A 19,742-nucleotide genomic window follows, 5' to 3' on the forward strand; every position below is an offset into this window, starting at 1 on the left:
TGATGGAGATATGTGCATGTCAGCTTTCCGTCACGTTACAAACCCCAGAGATAGTCACTTTCAGAGATCAGAACTTTATTTAGACTCATGGTTTTAGAAGTCCCTGGCAGTGTCAGGCAAACCATTGTTTTTAGGCCTGTAGTGCCATGCTGAAGGCAATGCTTAGACTCATGTAGTGGAGTAAACTCTCTCTGCATGGCCAGGGAGCATAAAAGAAGACAAAAAGAATAGGAGTTTATAATCCTTTTCAGTGGTACCTCCAAAGACCTACAGACCTCTCACGAGGCCCCATCTTTTAGTGGCTCTAGCACCTCCCAGTAGTGCTGCACCTTTAAGTCATGAGAGACACTTTGAGAGGCACTTAAGATCCAAACTCTAACGGCATCTCTGGTTCTCTAGAGCTCCCTCTGTAGACTGTTGTTTCTCTCCTCAAAGCACCAGAAGTGGTGAACTTTGTTTCCCCAGAAGCTCCGTGGCTTCATTACCGTGTATTCACCTTGCACATCTCACTTTTACAGCAACTTGGGATTTTCTCCAGTCTTCATTTGTGTGTTCTAAGCATATCCACACCACCACTCATGAATTCACACAGCATTTGTTCTTTCTGATTGAGAGCTATTTTTATGTGTTCTCCCTTGTACGGTTTTATCGCCAGACTGTTAACAATTGCAGTCAATTCTTAAAATCCGTGACCCTTAATCCACCTTGGTGTAAGATCCCTTCTTATAAATAAACCGATCCTTAGTTTTCTGTTTCTTTTTTAAGCATCTGTACCTTGAAAAAGTTAAAATGCAATTGTTAGAAGTCTCTCTGCTTGCTCTTTCTCTGGAGTCACATGCTACCCAATTCGACTGGAGAGCCAGGGCTGCTGGGACCAGGGGAAGTGTTTGTGTGGCATTTAAGGTCTGCTGGTTCAGCAGCAGAGCCCACAGCAGGCATGCTCAGGACAGCAAGCTCAGCACATCTGGTTGTACTATGTCTCCCTTCTCCCACAGAGCTTCTTTAGAGCAGGGACATCTAATTATTTCTAACTGTTTCACGGACCTAGACAGGCTGTGGCCTGAGCTGGTGGCCACTGCAGAGAGAGAGAGAGAGAGAGAGAGAGAGAGAGAGAGAGAGAATGAATCATGGACATATCATCATGGCTGTGTAGCAGCATTCCACATGCTTACTGACGGACTTTCAGCAGCAACTCACAAAATATCTTTAAACAGAACCAGAGTCATGACGTTGGAGGCACCCCACAACAGATCACATCTTTCTGGTTTCCATTTCGTTCCTTACAATAGTCTGCCTTACTGGACTGTAATGTCCACCTGCACAAAATGCATTTGGGAACCAAATAACATTTGAGCTCTTCTTTTTCTCTTCATTTTCTTTTTTATTTTATTTTCAATTCTTCAAACTTGGCCAACCATATTTCATGTTTCCAAATAAAAATAGACCTGTGGTATAGTACATCAGCCCATTGTGCAGAGCATGAGCTGAGTCACCCATTGGAGCCCCAGAACTGAATCTATATCTACAGTGCCTCATGTGACCTTCCTCTGTGACTAATGGAGGTAGGGGCCGAGGAGCATCCTGCATGCCACTGAGCTTCATGCCAGTTTGATTTGTTTTCCTTTTCCTTATTTATTTATTTATTTAAGAGCAACAAGCAGATAAAGAGGCAGATAGAGAGAGAGAGAAAGATAGAGAGAGAGAGAGAGAGAGGCAGAGAATGGGCACATCAGGGCCTCCAACCACTGCAAATGAACTCCAGACACATGTGCCCTCTTGTGCATCTGGTTTATGTGGGTCATGGGAATCGAGCCTTGAACTGGGATCCTTAGACTTCACAGGCAAGCACATAACCACTAAGCCATCTCTTCAGCCCCTTCCTTTTCCTTTTAGTTGCTGAGGATCAAATAGAGGGCCTCACATATGTTGGAAAAGTACCATTGAGTTTCAGCCATGGTCCCAAATTTTTTTCAGATTTTTAAGAATGTATTTTTTTTTCATTTTTTATTATCAATATATTTTGTATGGACACATCATGTATTGGTACCATCATTTCCCTCATCCATGCCCTCATTCCGCTGAGGGCCCTCCTCAGTGGGGTTGCTGGTATTCCTCATGGGGTTGTGGGTTATGAGTTGTGAGAGCAACAGTCAGTCATTGGGAAGGGGCACAATGCTTCTGGATATGACATCCCAATCTGTGGCTCTTTTTACCCTCTCTTCCACAAAGTTCCCTGAGCTGTGGAGGATGAGTTTTAAATCTTCTTCAGTGATAGCTCTTAGGAGCCTCTGGATCTCTGTTTTGGTAGTGTTGAGTGTCCTCAGAGTCTGTCTCCTTCTCCCTAGCACTGATTAAGGCTCACTGTGGAAGCTGGTCACACTAGTCTCCCCACTTCCTCTGTGGTCTCACCTGGGCCTTGGCTGAAATGTGAGGGGTGGTTTATTTCCTCAGGTATTGCTACCTTTCCAAGAATGAACTCTCAGGGGATCCAGTGCCTTGAACTTTATTAATCCATCCCACTGAGTGTTCAGACCTAGCTCATGTATTTACTTGTTTTGTTCTGTTTTTGAGTATTGTGTAGAATTCCTCCTGTTTTAAGGTCTTATATTGAGGTCTTTAATCCACGTGGAGTTGATTTTTCTGTATGGTGAGATGAGTGGGTCTAGTTTCAGTTTTCTACATGTAGTTATCCAATTTGTCCAGCACCATTTGTTAAAGATACTGTCTTTTCTTGGATCAAGTAGTATTTTCATTACTGAGGATTTACAGATTAGCTTTAGATCAGGTATGGTGATACCTCCAGAAGTGTTTCTTTTGGTAAGGATATATTTGAATATCCAAGGCCTGCTGCCATTCCATATGAATTTTGAGATCATTTTTCCTATCTCTGTGAAGAATGATGTTGGGATTTTTATTTCTAGCTTTAAAGCATTGTGATTAGATATGATGCAGGAAGTTACGTCAGTTTTCCTGTGTTTATGGAGGCATGCTTTATAGCCTAATATATGACCTATTTTGGAGAAGGTTCCATGGGATGCTGAGAAGAATGTTTACTCTATAGAATTGGGGTGGAAAGTTATAGGTGCCTGGTTAGTCTAGGTGACCTATGTTGTTATTAAGCTCTATTATTTCCTTATTGATTTTCTGTTTGGATGATCTTTCTATTGATGATAATGGAGTATTGAATCCCCCCTCTATATTGTTGGGATTTATTTATGTTTTGTTGACAGATAGGTTTTGTTTCATAAGCTGTGGTGGACCTGTGTTTGGTGCATGTATATTTATGACTGTGATGTCCTCATGTTGGATTGTGTCCTTGATGACTAAGAAGTGGCCTTCAGTCAGGTATGGTGGCACATGCCTTTAATCCCAGCACTCGGGAGGCAGAGGTAGGTAGATTGCCATAAGTTTGAAGCCACCATGAGACTACATAGTGAATTCCAGGTCAGCCTGGGCTAGAGTGAGACCCTACCTTGAAATAAAAAAAGGTGGCCTTCTTTGTCCTTTTTGATACTTTTGCTTTGAATTCTATTTTATCATATATTAAAATGGCTATACCCACTTGTTTTTTATTTCCATTTGCTTGGATGTCATTTTCCATCTTTTCACCCTGAGGAGGTGTCTGTCTTTAGTGGTGAGGTGGGTTTCTTGAAGGGTCCATTTTCTCTGATTTACCCTGTTTACTTGTGTCTTTTGGTGGGTAAAACATTAATAGTTGACGTTACAACTGTGAGATTTGATTTAATCCCTGTCATGTTGGGAGCTTTGTGGGGTTTGGTGCTTTCTTGTGCTTCATACATTTTTGAGCCTGCTCTAATTTTGGTTATTGTGATCTTCTTGTAGCCTCTTGAGATTGGTTGTTTGACTCTTCTGTGTGGAGTATTCTCTGTATGTTTGGCTTTGCGTTCATATATTCATCAAGCTGGATTTTTTCATGTAAAGTTTTCCTTTCATCACCTATTATGAGGGATACTTTCACTGGGTATAGTAGTGTGGGTTGGAAGCCATAATTTTTAGATTTTGAAATGCTCCATTCCAGACCCTTTTGGCTTTCAGGGTTTCCATTGAGAAATCTGAGGTATTTCTAATGGGATTCCCTTTGCATATACTCAGTTGTTTCTTTCTTGTTGCTTTTAGCACTCTCTTTTTTTTCCCTTGTTTAGAATTTTAACAGTGTACCTTGGAGAGTTTCTTCTTTGGTCCTGTCTGTTTGGTGTTCTGTGAGCTTCTTGTATCTGGATCATGGAAAATGTTAATAAAAATTGAGAAAAAATAAAAATAAAATAATTGTGTTGAATAAATTCTCGATGCCTTTGGTCTGAGTTTCTTCCCATTCTGGTACACACATGATCCAGATGTTAGGTCATTTTAGTGTATCCCTTGGTTCCCTCATGTTCTTCTATCCGCATGATTTTTTCCAACTTACCAAAATTTTGGATTCCTAAACTTTTCATTCTGTCTCATCTTCCAGCTCTGAGGCTCTGTCTTCCACATGATTAACTCTGTTAGCGAGAGTTTCTAGAGAGGCTTTTACAAGTTCTATTTGGTTTGTGTTTTCTATTGCCTTTATCTGCATTGCATCCATCCCTTTGTTGAATTCCAATTTCAGGTCATGTTTTGATTTTCTTAACGCTTCTCAGAATTCATGTTTGCATTTAATCATGTCTTCATTAATCTTAACCAGCTGATTATTGAGATCCTCTATTTTTTGGCTCCCCTTCAGTTCATTTATCTCTCTTTTGAGGTCTCTGGTTTTTTTCAATAAAGTTAAGACTAGTGAAGAAAGCTGTGTGCATTTCGTTTATGCAATTGCTTTTTTTTTGTTGTTGTTGCTATTGATTTGCTTCCAGATCTGCAATTCACTTGGTCAGGGTCATATTTCTTGTTGTGTTTTCATTTTGGGAATCTAATCCTGTTGTCGCCTCTATGTTTTCATTGGAGACTTTCATTGGAGGACTAGGCAGCCTTGTTGGAGATCTCTCAGTTTGTTTCGTGTTGTGTGTGTATGTGTGTGTTGGAGTCTACCCATCTCAGTGTAAAAGTCTTATTTAATGAGGAGGTAAGAATTTTACCTGTTAGTGTCTTCAGTGAGTGTTCTGTGTTTGCCTAGAATAGGTGTGTGATGGCTTTTTATTTAGGGATGCACAGGTTGAGGGGGTCATAAGTGCACCAGCATCTCTGAGCTGGTACTTAATTCCAAAAGTGAGGTTGGGGTTCTGGACTCCTTTCGACCTGGTCTCAGCTGTGTCTGGCTGTGGCTCAGGGGCGATAGCACTTGCCCTTGCTCCTCTATTGGACACAGCTGGGCAGGTTATGGAGGTCTCATTGGTCCCCCCTGACAGGTGTTTGCAAGATGTTCCTGTGCTCCCCTTTGGGTGATGCCCCAAGTAGTCACTGGGAGGGGGTGGGGCAGAGAAGATGTGGTGGGTCACTGGGCTCCACAGACCAGGCCTGATGAGGGAGTTGGCTGGTGTGGGGGAAACTGGAGCATGAGTCAGGGATGCGCCTGCAGGCAGCACAAGGTGTGGAGGGCTGTGAACTGGAGCAAAAAGGGAGAGGTGTGTGCATGCCGAGGGGCACACTGAGGGCCTCCTGTGGACAGAGAAACCAGTTGAAGAGACAGGGCACTGCCAGCTGCGGTGAGCAATAAGTGGGCCTTGAGGGTCTAGTGGGTTACCTGAGAGTGTGAGAATCAGCATATTCCTAACTTTGTGCCCCCCCCCCATGCTGGCCCAGTGGAGGTCTGCAAAGACCTACTCATAGTGGAACCCCACAATTCTTCTCTGCTGTTACCACAGGATCTGAAACGTGGTTAGGAGGCCACAATCTTGACCTAAAGTCAGTACCAATTTTTTCCTCTCTTTCTTTCTTTCTTTTTTTTTTTTGTGTGTGTATTTTTGTGGGGAGGAAAAGGAATGGAGGAGAGAGAATTGACACACTAGGACCTGCAGCTACCGCAGTCGAACTTCAGAAGCATGCGTCATCGTGTGCACATGTGTGACCTGGCACACTTGCATCACCTTAGGCATCTGGCATATGTGGGATCTAGAGAGTCGAACATGGGTCCTTAGGCATTACAGGCCTTAACCCCTAAGCCATCTTGCTAGCCCTAGTACCAGTTTTTAACAATGAAATCACTTGGGTGACTTTTGCTTACCTGAGGGAGGATAAGTGTGGTCATCAATAGCAGATGGTTGCTGAGTGCTGTAGCACCCAGAGCTGGTTTCACACTCAGGAGTCACACAGAGGGATAGGTCATTTTTAATGAGATGGCTCCCTTGCACAGTTTTGCCCATTCTCTGCCCATTTCTGTTCTCCTGCGACACTTCAGGAAAATTTGTGGAGGGAGCCCTGTGGTGAGGCTTGCCACTTGGCAGGTGGACGGTTCCTATTGTCGTGGGAGCAGATGTGGTTTCCTCAGGTGCCCACAGCCCATTACACAGCAACAAGCTAGTGAGCGTAGAGCAGCTGGGTTCGCCTCCCACATCCCACCCCCTTGACCTAACCACTGCTGTTCAGCCCTAACACAGAGCGAGCCAGTGTGACCTCATAAGGAGAAGCTCAGCAAGTCTCCTTTCCTAGCTGCCCCCCGCCATGCCATTTCAAAGGGCAGCCTGCACAGAGGTAGATACCCACTGATCATAGAGGGCAGGGGGCAGACACCTAGGGGCCCTGAGGTGCCTGGGTGGTAGAGGGTGCTTGTCTGAGATTCACAAAGAGCAGAAGTGCAGACAGCGGCTATGAGTGGCAGGAGTCCTGGAGCCAGGCTACAGAAGCAGGGCAGGCTAACTTACTCTTCCATCCCCATAGCTCCTCGGACACCTGTGCTGTTCCCATGCTGCCCTCTGCCAGAGAGCCTTCTTCGTTGGAAACCACCCCCCCCAGCTCTTCTCCTGCCACTGGCACAGCCTTGAGGCCAGCACCCTTCGCACACTGCCTCTTGCTCACACCTCCGCTCTGTGCTGCGTTGGTCCTTGGAGGGGCAGGACTAGGATGAGGCCAAAGGCACCCAGGGTACAAAGGCAGGGTTAACTCCCAAGGGCAAGATTCTACTTAAATGTGTATCCTGGGCACCTTGCTTTGTGGATTTTACTTGCTCCCAACCCTGCTGGCCAAACCAGGTAACCTTGGGGAAGTTTGACTTCCTCTCTGAGCCTGTCCCCCATCCACATGAGCATTGAAGATTAAATTGGATGCTGTGTATAAACCACTCAGCATGCGGTCTGACACATGTTAAGTGCTTGATAGATGTTTGTGGTCACTGTCATTATTTTGGGGTGAGTACAAAAGCATCCTGCATGAGCCAATTCCAGATGAACTGCGGACATACAGGTCCAGCCCTGTGGACTGCAGACCAAGGTGTCCTTATATGCCCCTGTCCTGAATGTGCGTGATAATGACCATGAGGACTCGCTCAGAGGTCGGGGCCTCCCCCATGCTGAAGAGGATGTGTTTTGTGTCTTTGCTGCAGGAATTGCTTACTTAGGAGGTGTGTGCAGTGCTAAGAGGAAATGTGTGCTTGCCGAAGACAATGGTCTCAACTTGGCCTTCACCATCGCTCATGAACTGGGCCACAAGTAAGTATCAGACTCTCTTTTTCTGCCTCATTACACTCTTCTCTGAACACACATTTCTCGCTTGAATTCTGAAAGTTCTGTGATGGTGCTGCCCTGTGTTTTTGCTGTTCTTGTGGTAAAGGGCTCAGGCTGATAAGCCAGGGAGCCAACCCTGCAGTCATCTAAAATACTGGCAGTGAGTGCTGAAAGGGAATTTGAGGCCCACGTTTATTCTTAAAGGCAGCACTGTAAAGAGGAGAGGTTTTCCCGGGTGTTGGTTAGTTGTACCGCTACTCCTGGCTCAGCATGATCTTTGATGGGATCAAAGTTTATCACTCACATCATAGGATTTAACATTAGACTATTAAACTTTCAACTTTCTTTTTAGTTACTTACAGATTAAAATCTAACTTTCTGCATATAGACTTAAGTGTCTTAGTTTTATAGAATTCACAGCAACTGCCTTAGCATATGGGATTCTTCCCTTCAGAATGAAATAATCCTAGAGCCATACAGCCCAGAGATGTGGTCCGGGGAATCTGAGGCAGTCTCCATTGTCTCAGGAGGAAACTGGGGGTCAGAAGGGTTGAGTGGCTGGCCCAGGGTTACAGTCACCTACAGGAAGTCACAAGGACAGAAGGCCAGCCAACTCTACAAATGGGGCCTGAAAGCTTACTCTTTCTGTTGGGGTCGAGGTCTGTTTTATGTTTCTCTGAAAGAAAAACTGTGATACAACTGTGTAAGAACTTCAAAAAAAAATTAAAGTGAGGAAACCAGAGCATGCAAAACAGTGGGAAAATTTATATTGGATTGTATAGAACATAATTAAATGGAAATCTAGTTCTTCGGGGAAAATGTTGTAAAGATTTTCTAATGACCTGCACAGGAAGAGGCCTGGGGGCCGTCGTCATTAAGTCCAGCTTTTGCAAGAGTCCAGCCAGTGTATACAGAGGAGCTTGAAGGCAGGCGTTCTCCTCCAGCATTCTCTTTACTTGAGGCTTTCCTTTCTGTTTATCTGGTTGCATTTCAATGTTTTCTACTTCTGTAGAAGGTTCGACAGTTGGCATTTCTGAACTTGTTGGATATGAGGTGGGTTCAGAGAGGGAAACAATGCTATGTGGATATTGTGTATATAAAGAACATGCTGTTTATTGGCCATAGTTCTAGCCAAGCAAGCTGAGCACTTGACTTCTAAGTAACTATGCTGTTATTGCATCCTGGTGCTACCTTTTATATGCTGGTGATAACACTTTATCCTCACCCATTTCTATAATTGCCTTTATTTATATCATTGCCTTCCAGTTGTTAAAATGTATGACTCACTGAAACCAAAACAGCATAAATCTATCAAAGAACCCAACTAGCCCATCACAGTACCTAGACATCAACCACCTAATGTCTATAAGCCTTCAGGGCCGTGAGAACATCTCCCAACTCTCAGATGATCCTGGCTCTTTGAATTTAATTCAAATAAGGTGATGTTAGCTACTAGTGCATGAGTTGCAGATCAGACACAGGGCTGTGTGCATACCCTTTGGGGCACACACATGCTGCATGGGAGTCTTTTTTTTTTAACTTGGACATGAAAAGCACAGAGGGCTTTATTCTCCCTGATAATAACCCATCGGATCAAATACTGACTGTTTTGCACAGATCTACAGAGAAGGCTAGACAGAGTCATACTTCAATACCCTTCGGCTATAGTCTGAATAGAATTTCTTGGAAAACTCTTTATAGCTTGCTACTGAACTCTAATTACCTGCAAAAACAAACACAGCATTGTTAATCAAAGCCAATAAATCCTGCCAGCATTTGGCCCTCCCCCTAGCCTGGTGATTACAGTTTTCTCAAAGAAGTTTGTTTGCTCTGAGGAGTCGCAAGTGTTGGGAAGCAGCTTCCACAAATGATGACACCACATGCTCTTCATCCACAGTCCCTGTGGTCCCCCTGTCTTGGGGCAGTGGACAAAGGCATGTGAGGTTCTTGGAAAAGCCAGGATTCCATATTTCTCTAGGTATGTTAGGCAGGTCCCCAGCTGGCTGTCCCACTGGTCCTTTCCCGAGTGAAACATCACTTCTTGTGGCTGGTGTGTGCCTTGGCACCTGAGTTCAGGGCATAGCTTCATGCTTTTTGCCTAACATGCCTCATATCAGGAGCCCTGAGCTGCCTTGTATCCAACTGCAAACAAACTCTTCACTCTCCACAAGAGCCATGTTCCCCATTTCTCAAAGCATGACCCGGCCCCAGAAGTCAACATGATTTTGCTTCTGCTTGCACTGTCAGGAAACACAAAGCTGATTTGAGGGCTCGTTTTCAGCAATTCCCACGTCTGCATCCACATCCTGGAATTGTGCTTTTGTCCCTCTCATTTTTTCTGGAGTCCCTTTGCATGCACAGTTTTATTTTAAAGAGACAAAACTTAATTTATTGGGTACTGTAAATGGTATATGCAAATGCCTTATACTAAAAATTAAATTAAAATTTCTTGCCACGGCAGTGTTAATGTTGCACATTGGACATGAGCTAGTAACACTAGGGATGGGGACATGATCAGCAGTTAGGAGAGCTTGCCACTTAAGCATAAAGGTCTGAAAGGGCTTGAGACTGCTTGAGTTTAGCTTGCCCAGAAACCACGGAGAAAACTGGGCATCATCGCACAAGTGTGTAGCCATAGCCTACAGTGGGCAGAGACTTGAGGATCACTGGGGCTCATTGACTAAAAGTCAAACAGTAAAATCCCAGCAGCTCTTGATTGTGTTGGCTTGAACGAGAGAGCCCATCTCAAGGAAACACAAGGTCGGGAGTTAGAGAAGGGCACTCTGGCTGCCACACACATGTGCCAACATGTGCCTCAGTACACACAAATGAGCATGCACTACACATGTACCATACATATGCTACAGTCCTGCACACACACAGAATAATATTCAAATGATGTTTAAGTCAGGTCAGATCTCATTTAATGAGCACCAGCTATATGTCAGGTGCTGTCTTAGATGCCATGTATCCATTAAGTGAGTAAATCAGTCCTATGAAGTACATACTGTTTAGCGTTTACTTTAGAGGCTAGCATTTTGGGTCATTTATATGATAGTACATAGGCTTCAAAGTAGGCCTACTAAAATAAGGATCAAGGGGTAGGGAGATGGCTCAGCAGTCAAAGGCACTTGCTCGCAAAATGTGCCAGCCAGAGTTTGTTTCCCAGTACCCATGTAAAGCCACATAAACAAAGTGGTGAATGCATCTGGAATTTGTTTTTCCTGGTGCACCCATACTATGCCTCCCTCCCCCTTCCTCTCTGTCTCATAATTGATTAATTAATATGAAAATGTAAAAAAATAAAGATCCAAATACTAAAAGCTAATAAAGAAGAGCTTGGGCTGGAGAGATGGCTTAGTGGTGAAGACTCTTGCCTGCGAAGCCTAAGGACCCAGGTTCGATTCTCCAGATACCGCATTAGTCAGATGCACATTGTGGTGCATGCATCTGGAGTTCGTTTACAGTGGCTAGAGGCCCTGTTGTGCTCATTCTCTTTCTCTCTCTCCCTCCCTCCCTTCCTCTCTCTGTCTCTAATAAATAAATTAAAAATAAAACCTTTAAAAAAGAAGAAGAGAGCTTATTGGAAAGCCAGAAACCAAGGTACCATCTACTGAAGAAACCTAATGGTATGGTGCAGCTATTCACTTGTGGGCCAGATAGAGTAGTTTTCATTGAAAAGGGCTCAGGCACCACACATGATATGGATAGCTTTACCCCGATCCAAGAGAAGACAGGAGAAGAAGCCCTTAGCCCTGACTGCAGCAGACACTGGAATAGAGGGGTTCCAGATGCTTGGGCAAGTTGTGGGAACCCCTGGTAGTGGCTGCTGTGTGTTGGTGTCCATGGGATGAGTGGGCTCAGAGCTGTATCCAGACTGCCTACAGCTTTAATATTTTAAGTGAATGTCTTTGATGTTGGTTGCCTGCTTGATCACGAAGGACTCTCTTTAACTGGCAGTTTCATGTCACCTTTTGGTTCTGATGAACAGAAACATTGGCAGTGTAACTTTGGGGAAGACAGTCATCTCCCTGTCTTTAGCTGTGGCTTAAGAAACCCCTGAAACATAGGTGTCTTTTTTGTGTTCTTTTTTTATTTTTTATTTTTTTATCTTGTGGTGACTATTGGGAAGAGCAGCACCTGAACGTGGGAAGATGGCTTCAATGGGTCTCTTGTACGTCAGAGGGCTGTTGTCAGCTGTTACTTTGAGGTTATAATCCATGAAGTAGGCGGGGCATCTCCTAAAGAATGTCAGTCCCCAGGCTCTTTCCCTTCAGAAAACCAGACAGGGCACATTGTGGGGAGGCAGGGCCAAGTTTATGATCAGAATATGGTTTTAGAGAGAGAGAAGGAAATCTCGAAATAGGTATTTGGTTATCTCACACAGACCCATGATTTTGAAGTTCAATCCTTATTGGTCATGGGAAATACTGACCTCTGGTGAGTGTGTGAGAGGTCATGTCTCCATGGGAAAAAGTAAAATCATGGGCTGGAGAGATGGCTTAGCAGTTAAGGCACTTGCTTTCAAAGCCAAAGGACCCAGGTTCAATTCCCCAGGACCCATGTAAGCCATATACATAAGGTGGCACATGTGTCTGCAGTTCATTTGCAGTGGCTGGAGGTCCTGGAATGCCCATTCTCTTTCTTCCCCCCACACCAGATCTCTGTCTCTCACTCTCTCCCTCATAAACAAATAAAAACAAATAAATAAATAAATATTTTTTAAAAATGTAAAATCATTATATACCTTTCCAGGTCAAGGAAAGGGCTGGTAATAATTTCATTAAGATGAGTGTACCTATGTAAATAAGGTCTGAGGTTTGGATATCATATATAATAGGCTATATTCAATATTCTTATGGAGATACATATTCAGTTTGGAAGTTGTTAAAGAGAGAAAGCAAATGGCTCTAGGAGAGTTGGTGTGAACCCCTTCCATTTGCAGAGAAGTAGTGGCAGATAAGCCCAGAGGAGGTACTTGGTTGGTGAGAGCTTGCCCTGGTGCAGTTGGAGGTCGGGATGGCACAGAACTGGCTTAGCATTCTAGACTCGGAAATGCAGACACTTGTGAGTGCAGCTTGCTTTGCAATCTGGTATGGCAGCAAAGTCCTGAGCAGTGTCCAGACGCAGAGCCCTGTGAAGGAAGGGTGGGGAGCATGCGCTGCATATATGTAGAAATGAGTCTTGCCCTCCGTGGAAGGTAAGCTCCGTGGAACTTGGGAGGCTTTGTTAGCTTAGCCTGAGCTGGATCTGGGTGAAGCAGCGTCTGCCAGAAGAGCCCGTCTGAACCCTGCATCCTCTGAAACCTTCTCCAGATGCTACCAATGCCACCCTGGAGGTCATCCTCACTGCCTGTCCTCAGGGCGGAGGTTTTTCTAACCTCCTCATCCTAGTTTTTTTTTTTTTTTTTTCCTAACATCCTTCTACCCCTTTGAGAACGAGCCTCTTTCCTTTCTAGAATTTACATCTCCTGTGGCAGGCAGGTGTAGCTGGTAGACCCTGTGGTGGTTTAATTCAGGTGTCCCCATAAACCTAGGTGTTCTGAATGCTAGGTCCCTAGGTGATGGAGATTTGGGAATTAACACTTCCTGGAGGCAGTGTATTGTTGGGGGCAAGCTTATGGGTGTGATAGCCAGTTTCCCCTTGCCAGTGTTTGGCACACTGTCCTGCTGCTTTGTTCACCTTATGTTGGCTAGAGGGTGATGTCCATCCTCTGCTCATGCCATCGTTTCCCCTGCCATCATGGAGCTTCCCCTCGAGCTGTAGGCCAAAATAAACCTCTTTTTTTTTCCCCCCACAAGCAGCTTTTGGTCGGGTGATTTCTACCAGCAATGTGAACATGACTGGAACAGGCCCCATATAAGTTCTCCCTGCAGAAGCTTGGGTCTTGGCTTAGATGATAGCTGAGCAGCGCTCCACACCAGAGCATGGGGGTGGGCCCATGTTTAGGAACACACCAGTGGCCATACTTCATTTCAGATAGAGAGGTAGGTGAATCCACTTGGTCTGGGCTTCGGAGGGCTCTCCAGGAAGCCCCCTGCATCCATCCCAGAAGATGCATTGCCACAACCATTCCACTGGGCTTTCAGGCACTAGCCACCCTCTTTCCTGATTGAGCCATGGTGGGGCCAGAATCCATCCTGCCATCCGGGGCCCTGCTCCCTTGCGCCTGTCATCTGGAATTCAGTGGGCTTTGTCTCTGCTGAGCATTTCCCCAGCCAGTTGCACTGTCTTATCATCGCTCAGCAGACACCGCCTTGCACACCGCAGTGAACATGAAGCAGCCTGTGGTAGATGTTGGGGAAGGGGAAGGATGGGACTGACTGGCAGAAGCCTGGCAATGCAAGGGAGGAGGGTGGAAATGGCAGAAGTACCAAGGACAAGAAGGCACTGAGGAGAGAGACACAGGGATGCAGATGCATTGGTAAGGAAAAAGGTTTGGGCATCTAGTTGTCACATGTGCACAGGAGGACACACAGAACATTGCACGTGGATGTGATCAAACCAAGTGTGATGCACACCTGAAGTCATAGACCCACATAAACACTCGTGGCCCATGGAGCCCTCCCCTGTCCCCCGTCTTGGAAACACTGGCCTAGCTGGTGGGAAAGCAGGATAGAACCAGGGGTGCCACACATCTGTCCATGTGATGTGATGGGTCTATGGCCCTGGTAGATCACATGGGAATCCTGGTATCCTCCAACAAAGATGGCCCTCGGAACTGGATCTGGTCACATTTGAATACTCCTGCCAGGTTGCAGCATGACAGAGGTTGAGGAGAGTGGGCATCAGGGAGGAGGTGCTGATGGCCATGTGCCCAAGGACTTCTTGACTGCTGTGCAGCTCAGAACACAAAGGGGTCCCATCTCGGGGTCACACAGCTCATGGTAGGAGATGGATATGTGTCTGGAGCAGAGGGGAGAGGAGGAGAAATGTCTCCATAGCTAGAGTTGACACAGTTCACAGGAAAAGGATTTGTCTCAGCCCCAGAACAGGAAGGAAGGCAGGCAAGCCACAATCCAGATGTGCGAAGCATGGAAATGTTTGTCTGTGAGTTGTATTAAGAAAGAGTAGCCTGGTATAGTGTGGGAATGTGGAGGGTACACAGGACAGCTCTAAGCTGGCAGGGAGCCCACTGCAGAGTGGGCAGCCTGTCTGGCTTGCATGCTATATGGGGTAGATAGCCGACTGTAGGCATCAGATGGACTGGCCTTTTAAGGACAGTACTTCAGAGAGACTTTCTGGAAATGTCATAACTATTTAGACTATGCTTTTATTCTAGGTACAATTAAGGCTGTTGGTAAACTCAGGGGTTGGCCTTCCTGGGGGATAGCAAAGGGGCCCCATCCTCCAGCAAATGCCTGGTGTCTAGATTCTGCTGCTGGTACAGGATCTTCTAACAGGCTCCCCGACCTCACCCTCAGTTCCCAGTCAGCCCCAGGAGGTCACCCCTCTGTTCTTACTAACTGGCCACTGAGGTGGCAGCTGCTTTCAGGGGTTTAGGTTTCCTGTGTAGGGGCTTGGAACAGTTTGTGAGCATGTCTTCCTCTGTTCTTGGGCTCCCCATCAAACTTGGTGCATGAGCAGCTGGTGCTGGATGCATCTTCCTTACCCAAATTAAAAAAAAAAAAACAAAACAAAAAAAAACCACTAACTTCATTTCTTTTTATTTATGTGTTTGTCGATTTGTATTTTTTTTTTTTTTTTGCTACTGGAATTTACAGGAATATTCAAATAAATCAACCTTCAATAAAAGTTATGGCATCTCAGTGGAGCTAAAATGGCCTGTAACTCTACAGGGCTCCCAGAGTGACCAGCCTCTACACGTCACCTGCTTTGCCCCTTTCTCCATCGCCCCTTCTCCCCCATGAACATAAGGCAAGTTTCTTTCTGTCCTTTTCTCTGGATGGGGATTCTGAGTTGGAGTTGCCCAGCGATCGGAGTAGCCAGGATGCTGCGTAACAGGCTGCCCCGTTGAAGCGGCTCTCCTAGGGTCCGCAGCAGTCCCTCCTCGTCCCACACGCAGCGAGGACTGGGAGGGTGCAGGGCTTTCTTGGCAACTTAGCACACACAACAGAGACCATTGTAAAGAGAAGACGCTTCTAACTGTTTGGGAAGCCCACAGTCCCTGTTCTTGAGAGGACATTGACCATGACTTTCCTCAGTCTGCTCAGACCAGGCCCGATACCAGGTTGCAGAGATAGAAACATAAACCACTGGAAAGTAATGAAGAACCCGTCAGCAAGCAGGCTGATGTGGTCCCGCCTGCGTGCTGAGTGGCGTAGCCCAGAGCTACCGGCTGGACATTATCACTTTGATGGAGAAATCCAACTGTGAGGAGGCTCCTCTGCCCCAGAGTGTCATTACTGTAATAAGGAAGGTTGAAAAAGCTATATTGGTGCTGGTCCTCACTGTGGGCTTGCTGCATGTTTAATTGTCTACGGGATTGCCATGCCCGAAATGAAACTGTCCAAGATGGTGTGTGGAGTCAGGAGGAGAGTTGAGTTTGGCTGAAGGATCAGATTCTGAAATCCTCTCAGAATTCCCTTGTGTTACACTCTCTGCCAGGAATTATATGACATCCAATTTTTCTCATTAGATTGCCAGGGCTTCTGGCAGCTTGAGCTAAGTGGCTTTTCTGATGGTTCTGGGAGTTGGAAGGGATGTCTGAAGTCATCTTAGCATCATTTTGCAGGTGGTGAAGCACCTTTCTTTCCACAGCTCCAAATGACTGAGTGGAGATGGGCCAGAGCATCAGGCCACACCCCTTTCCACATAGCAACAGAACCTGGGCCACTGCTAAGCCTTGAGAAGTAACTGTCCTGTCCTGGTCACTGGATTCCCTGGCCTTTACTCAGAAGGCCACCTGCTCAAATGACTAGGCTTCTGTATTCCCATGGAAGATGGTGGGCTGGGATGTGGTGCAACAGTCTACAGAAGCTTGACTCCTTTTCCCTATGTGTCTGGTTTTGTCAACACAAAAGACACAGCTCTTACCTCAAAGGAGATAAGAGTTTATTCTGTAGCCAGATATGAGTGACCATGGCCCAGAACATTCCATGTTCTAACATAATAATAAATGCCCCGGCCAGTGGGGAGTTGAACAAAGAAGCGAGGTGAAAATCAACCTGAATGAAAGAAGGCAAATAAACAGAAGAAGGAGACCATGCTAGATGTTTGTCACGGCCTCGAGAGTTTATTCTTACATGTAGGTTTATATAGGGTTGTAAGGGGAAGGGGACATGGTCAGGGCAAGGAGTTGTAAGGGGAAGGGGACGTGGCCAGGGCAAGAAGTTGTCAGGAAACCTAGAGGGGCTGTAATTAGGTGTTCATCTAATCTTGCCTAACTGGCTTAACATCCTGACTGCACCAGGTTTCACATCCTGACCATAAACTGGCTTTTTGCAAAAGATAAGATTTTGTAAGTAGTCTGCTGACCAGTTCCAGAAGTACCTAGCAGAAAGCTGGATGGACCAGCTTTCTGAGTAATGAGTCAGTTTATGAGCAGGCCCAGGCAAAATGGAGAGGCTTTTGCTCTATGGCTCCCGACAAATAAATTCATGAAGGCTTTATAGTTTAGAACAAAAGAAAGTCATGAATCAAGGCACTTTGCAAACACATTGTCTGACCATCAGGTAGGCAGGTTATATAGCAAAGTGGAGAAATCTCCACTATAGGCCTCAGATGCTATCTGATGGCATTCTTAGCCCTTGGGTTGGAGGAAGCTGGGTGTCTGTTCTTGCATTCCAAAAAGAATTACATCTGATCAACTGATAATCGGATGTTAGGTCAGACACAGAGGTGGGCAATAAATGTCCATTAAGGGACTAAAGGTAGCCCAAGGTAATTTTGCTCTGACTTGCTAATTCTATCTTCCTGTGATCTCAGGAGTTGTATAAGTCCATTCAGCCTTATCTGAGGCAAATGCAGCACTTTATAGAAACTTCAGCTCATAGTTTCATGCTTGAAATCCATGTTCACAGAATGCCCACTGTTGATGGAAAGCTTTAAACACTAAGACACCTGCACATGATGAGTCCCTGGGGACCTTGGCACTAGCTTGCTCCCGGAAGCACTCTGAGGGAGCACCCTCTTGCTCTTGTCTATTTGAGGATCACAGGAGCATACTCATACCTTGTATTCAGCAGACAGCTGAAGAACCTAGGATTTTTGAGAGCCATGGAATGATGTTCCTGACATCCAAGCAAGACATAGGAGTGACTAGGAGTGAGCATGTGGCTCTCTGGATAGCTTCTTGAGAAAATATGAATAAGTAGAAATATGTGGACTGAGCGATGATCGTTTCCATAGTGAGTCACTAAAAGGAGTACATATCAAGATAGCATCTCTCGTTCAGCATAGCCACACTCCTATATATTGAGAAGGGTCTATGTCAAGTTCAAATATACCTCTGATTTTGTAACTCTCAAGATTATCATTAAGGACAAAAGTGTTGAAAAGATTATGATTGGGGGCTGGATAGATGGTTTAGCAGTTAAGGTATTTGCCTACAAAACCAAAGGACCTTGGTTCGATTCCCCAGGACCCATGTAAGACAGATGCACAAGGTGGCACATATGTCTGGAGTTCGTTTGCAGTGGCTATAGGCCCTAGCACACCCATTCTCTCCCCCCCACTCCTCTTTCTCTCTCAAAAAATATGATTGGGCAGTTTTGAGCTGAGCTTTGAATACCTTAGGAGTGTCAAGATCCATGACAAGGCTGAGGCTAAGAGATGAGCTAGGTGGCCTCTGTAAGAAGCAGGGCCTTGTGATCCTGGCATGTGTGACCTTAGGAGCCTGAGCTTGGTCTATTCCTGGGCAATGCCTGATAACTGGATGGACTGTTGAAGAGGATAACAGGACAGAGACACCATGGTAGACTTCAGATAAGACTTGTTCACAGTGTTCCCACACTGAGGGTATGACAAGTCCAATAAGATCCCTGCTGTAGGGCAATTGCAGACTCTCTGAACAAAAAATATTAGGTAATCTCTCAAAGTACCAATAGTCGTGGTCTTTGACATGCTCCTGTTATGCCCAGTTCTCGGCACCCCCAGTGACCACCAAGGAGAACCAAACACGTATGCAAGGGCAAGGACATTTTTTAATATTCGGGCTTAAGCTCGGTCCCTTGACTTCACCAACGCAGTGGTTCCATACAAGGGCCGTGACGAGGGTAGGGTTTTTATACGGATTTGAACATAGAAGAAGGGGATGGGTACGTGATTGGTTGATTTAAGCAGTATCTTTCTGATTGGCTTGGGATTTCAGGGGGCAAGGTTGGGGGCAGGACAGAGGTAGGAACTAGGGGAACCCCAGACAGATGGGGTAGTCTTCATTGTGATTGGCTGGGGCAGAAAGAACAGAGAGGACAGGCCTCAGGCATGCCCTGGGCACGTCTAGGCTAAGGGTGACACAGGCCTTTGGGTGGGCACCTTCCCTAACCATATGTCAGGGCGGTGGCCTTCTGCCTAAATGGAAAACCTGAAAGTTAGGCCCAGCCCAGGCAGCACCTTAGTTTCTGGGTCTTTCATTGCCCCCTCTCTTTGTACCATGAGGAGCCGATCTTGGATCCCAATTGAGTTAGTGAGTGGAGTCTAATGGTATATACTGGGATCTTAAAACCATAAGCTATACTGTATTAATGTGTTTTTTTAACAAAAACAACGAAATCTATCAATAATACAAGGTCCTATTGTGATTAGTAACAAAAATAAAAGTAATGGCCCTGCTAAAACAGACAGCAGAGTTGTTAACCATGGGGAATGACTGAACCATGGTTGATATAAAAACATTTTTCCCTTAAGGCCACACATAATCCCCCTTAGTAGGTGGGTTTCAATATACCTTTCTAGTAGACACACATTGCCAGCCAGCACAGTAGAAGGCTTCAGGTCCCCCACAGCCCCCTTTGATTCTTGCTTTCCCTAAGTGCCCAGGGCTTACATAGAAATAAGAAATTTCCTGATTCACTACAGAGTCCCATGAGTCACCCACGAGTTGATGGAGGTGGAAGATCAGATCAGGAAACCAGGTTCCCTGTGGGGCAAGAATTTCCCCGATGGCAGTGTTGGTTATTATCCAGGTCAGATTATAAACTTGGTGGAGAGTAGCTGCCACAATACATACAGTTAGGAGCACAGTCAGGA

The 19,742-nt window shown here is 45.5% G+C and overlaps 1 protein-coding gene across 2 annotated transcripts in view; it reads left to right on the forward strand.

The window, feature by feature from the left end:
- Adamts17 (ADAM metallopeptidase with thrombospondin type 1 motif 17) overlaps positions 1-19,742 on the forward strand; it is a 335,608-nt gene that overhangs the window by 129,589 nt on the left and 186,277 nt on the right. For both annotated transcript variants that reach the window (XM_045144992.1, XM_045144993.1), the window contains exon 8: positions 7,472-7,577. In XM_045144992.1, coding sequence (XP_045000927.1) covers positions 7,472-7,577 — 106 coding nt within the window. The remainder of the gene's footprint in view (positions 1-7,471; positions 7,578-19,742) is intronic.

The sequence above is a fragment of the Jaculus jaculus genome, chromosome 3 (assembly GCF_020740685.1).
Source record: "Jaculus jaculus isolate mJacJac1 chromosome 3, mJacJac1.mat.Y.cur, whole genome shotgun sequence".
NCBI lineage: Eukaryota > Metazoa > Chordata > Mammalia > Rodentia > Dipodidae > Jaculus > Jaculus jaculus.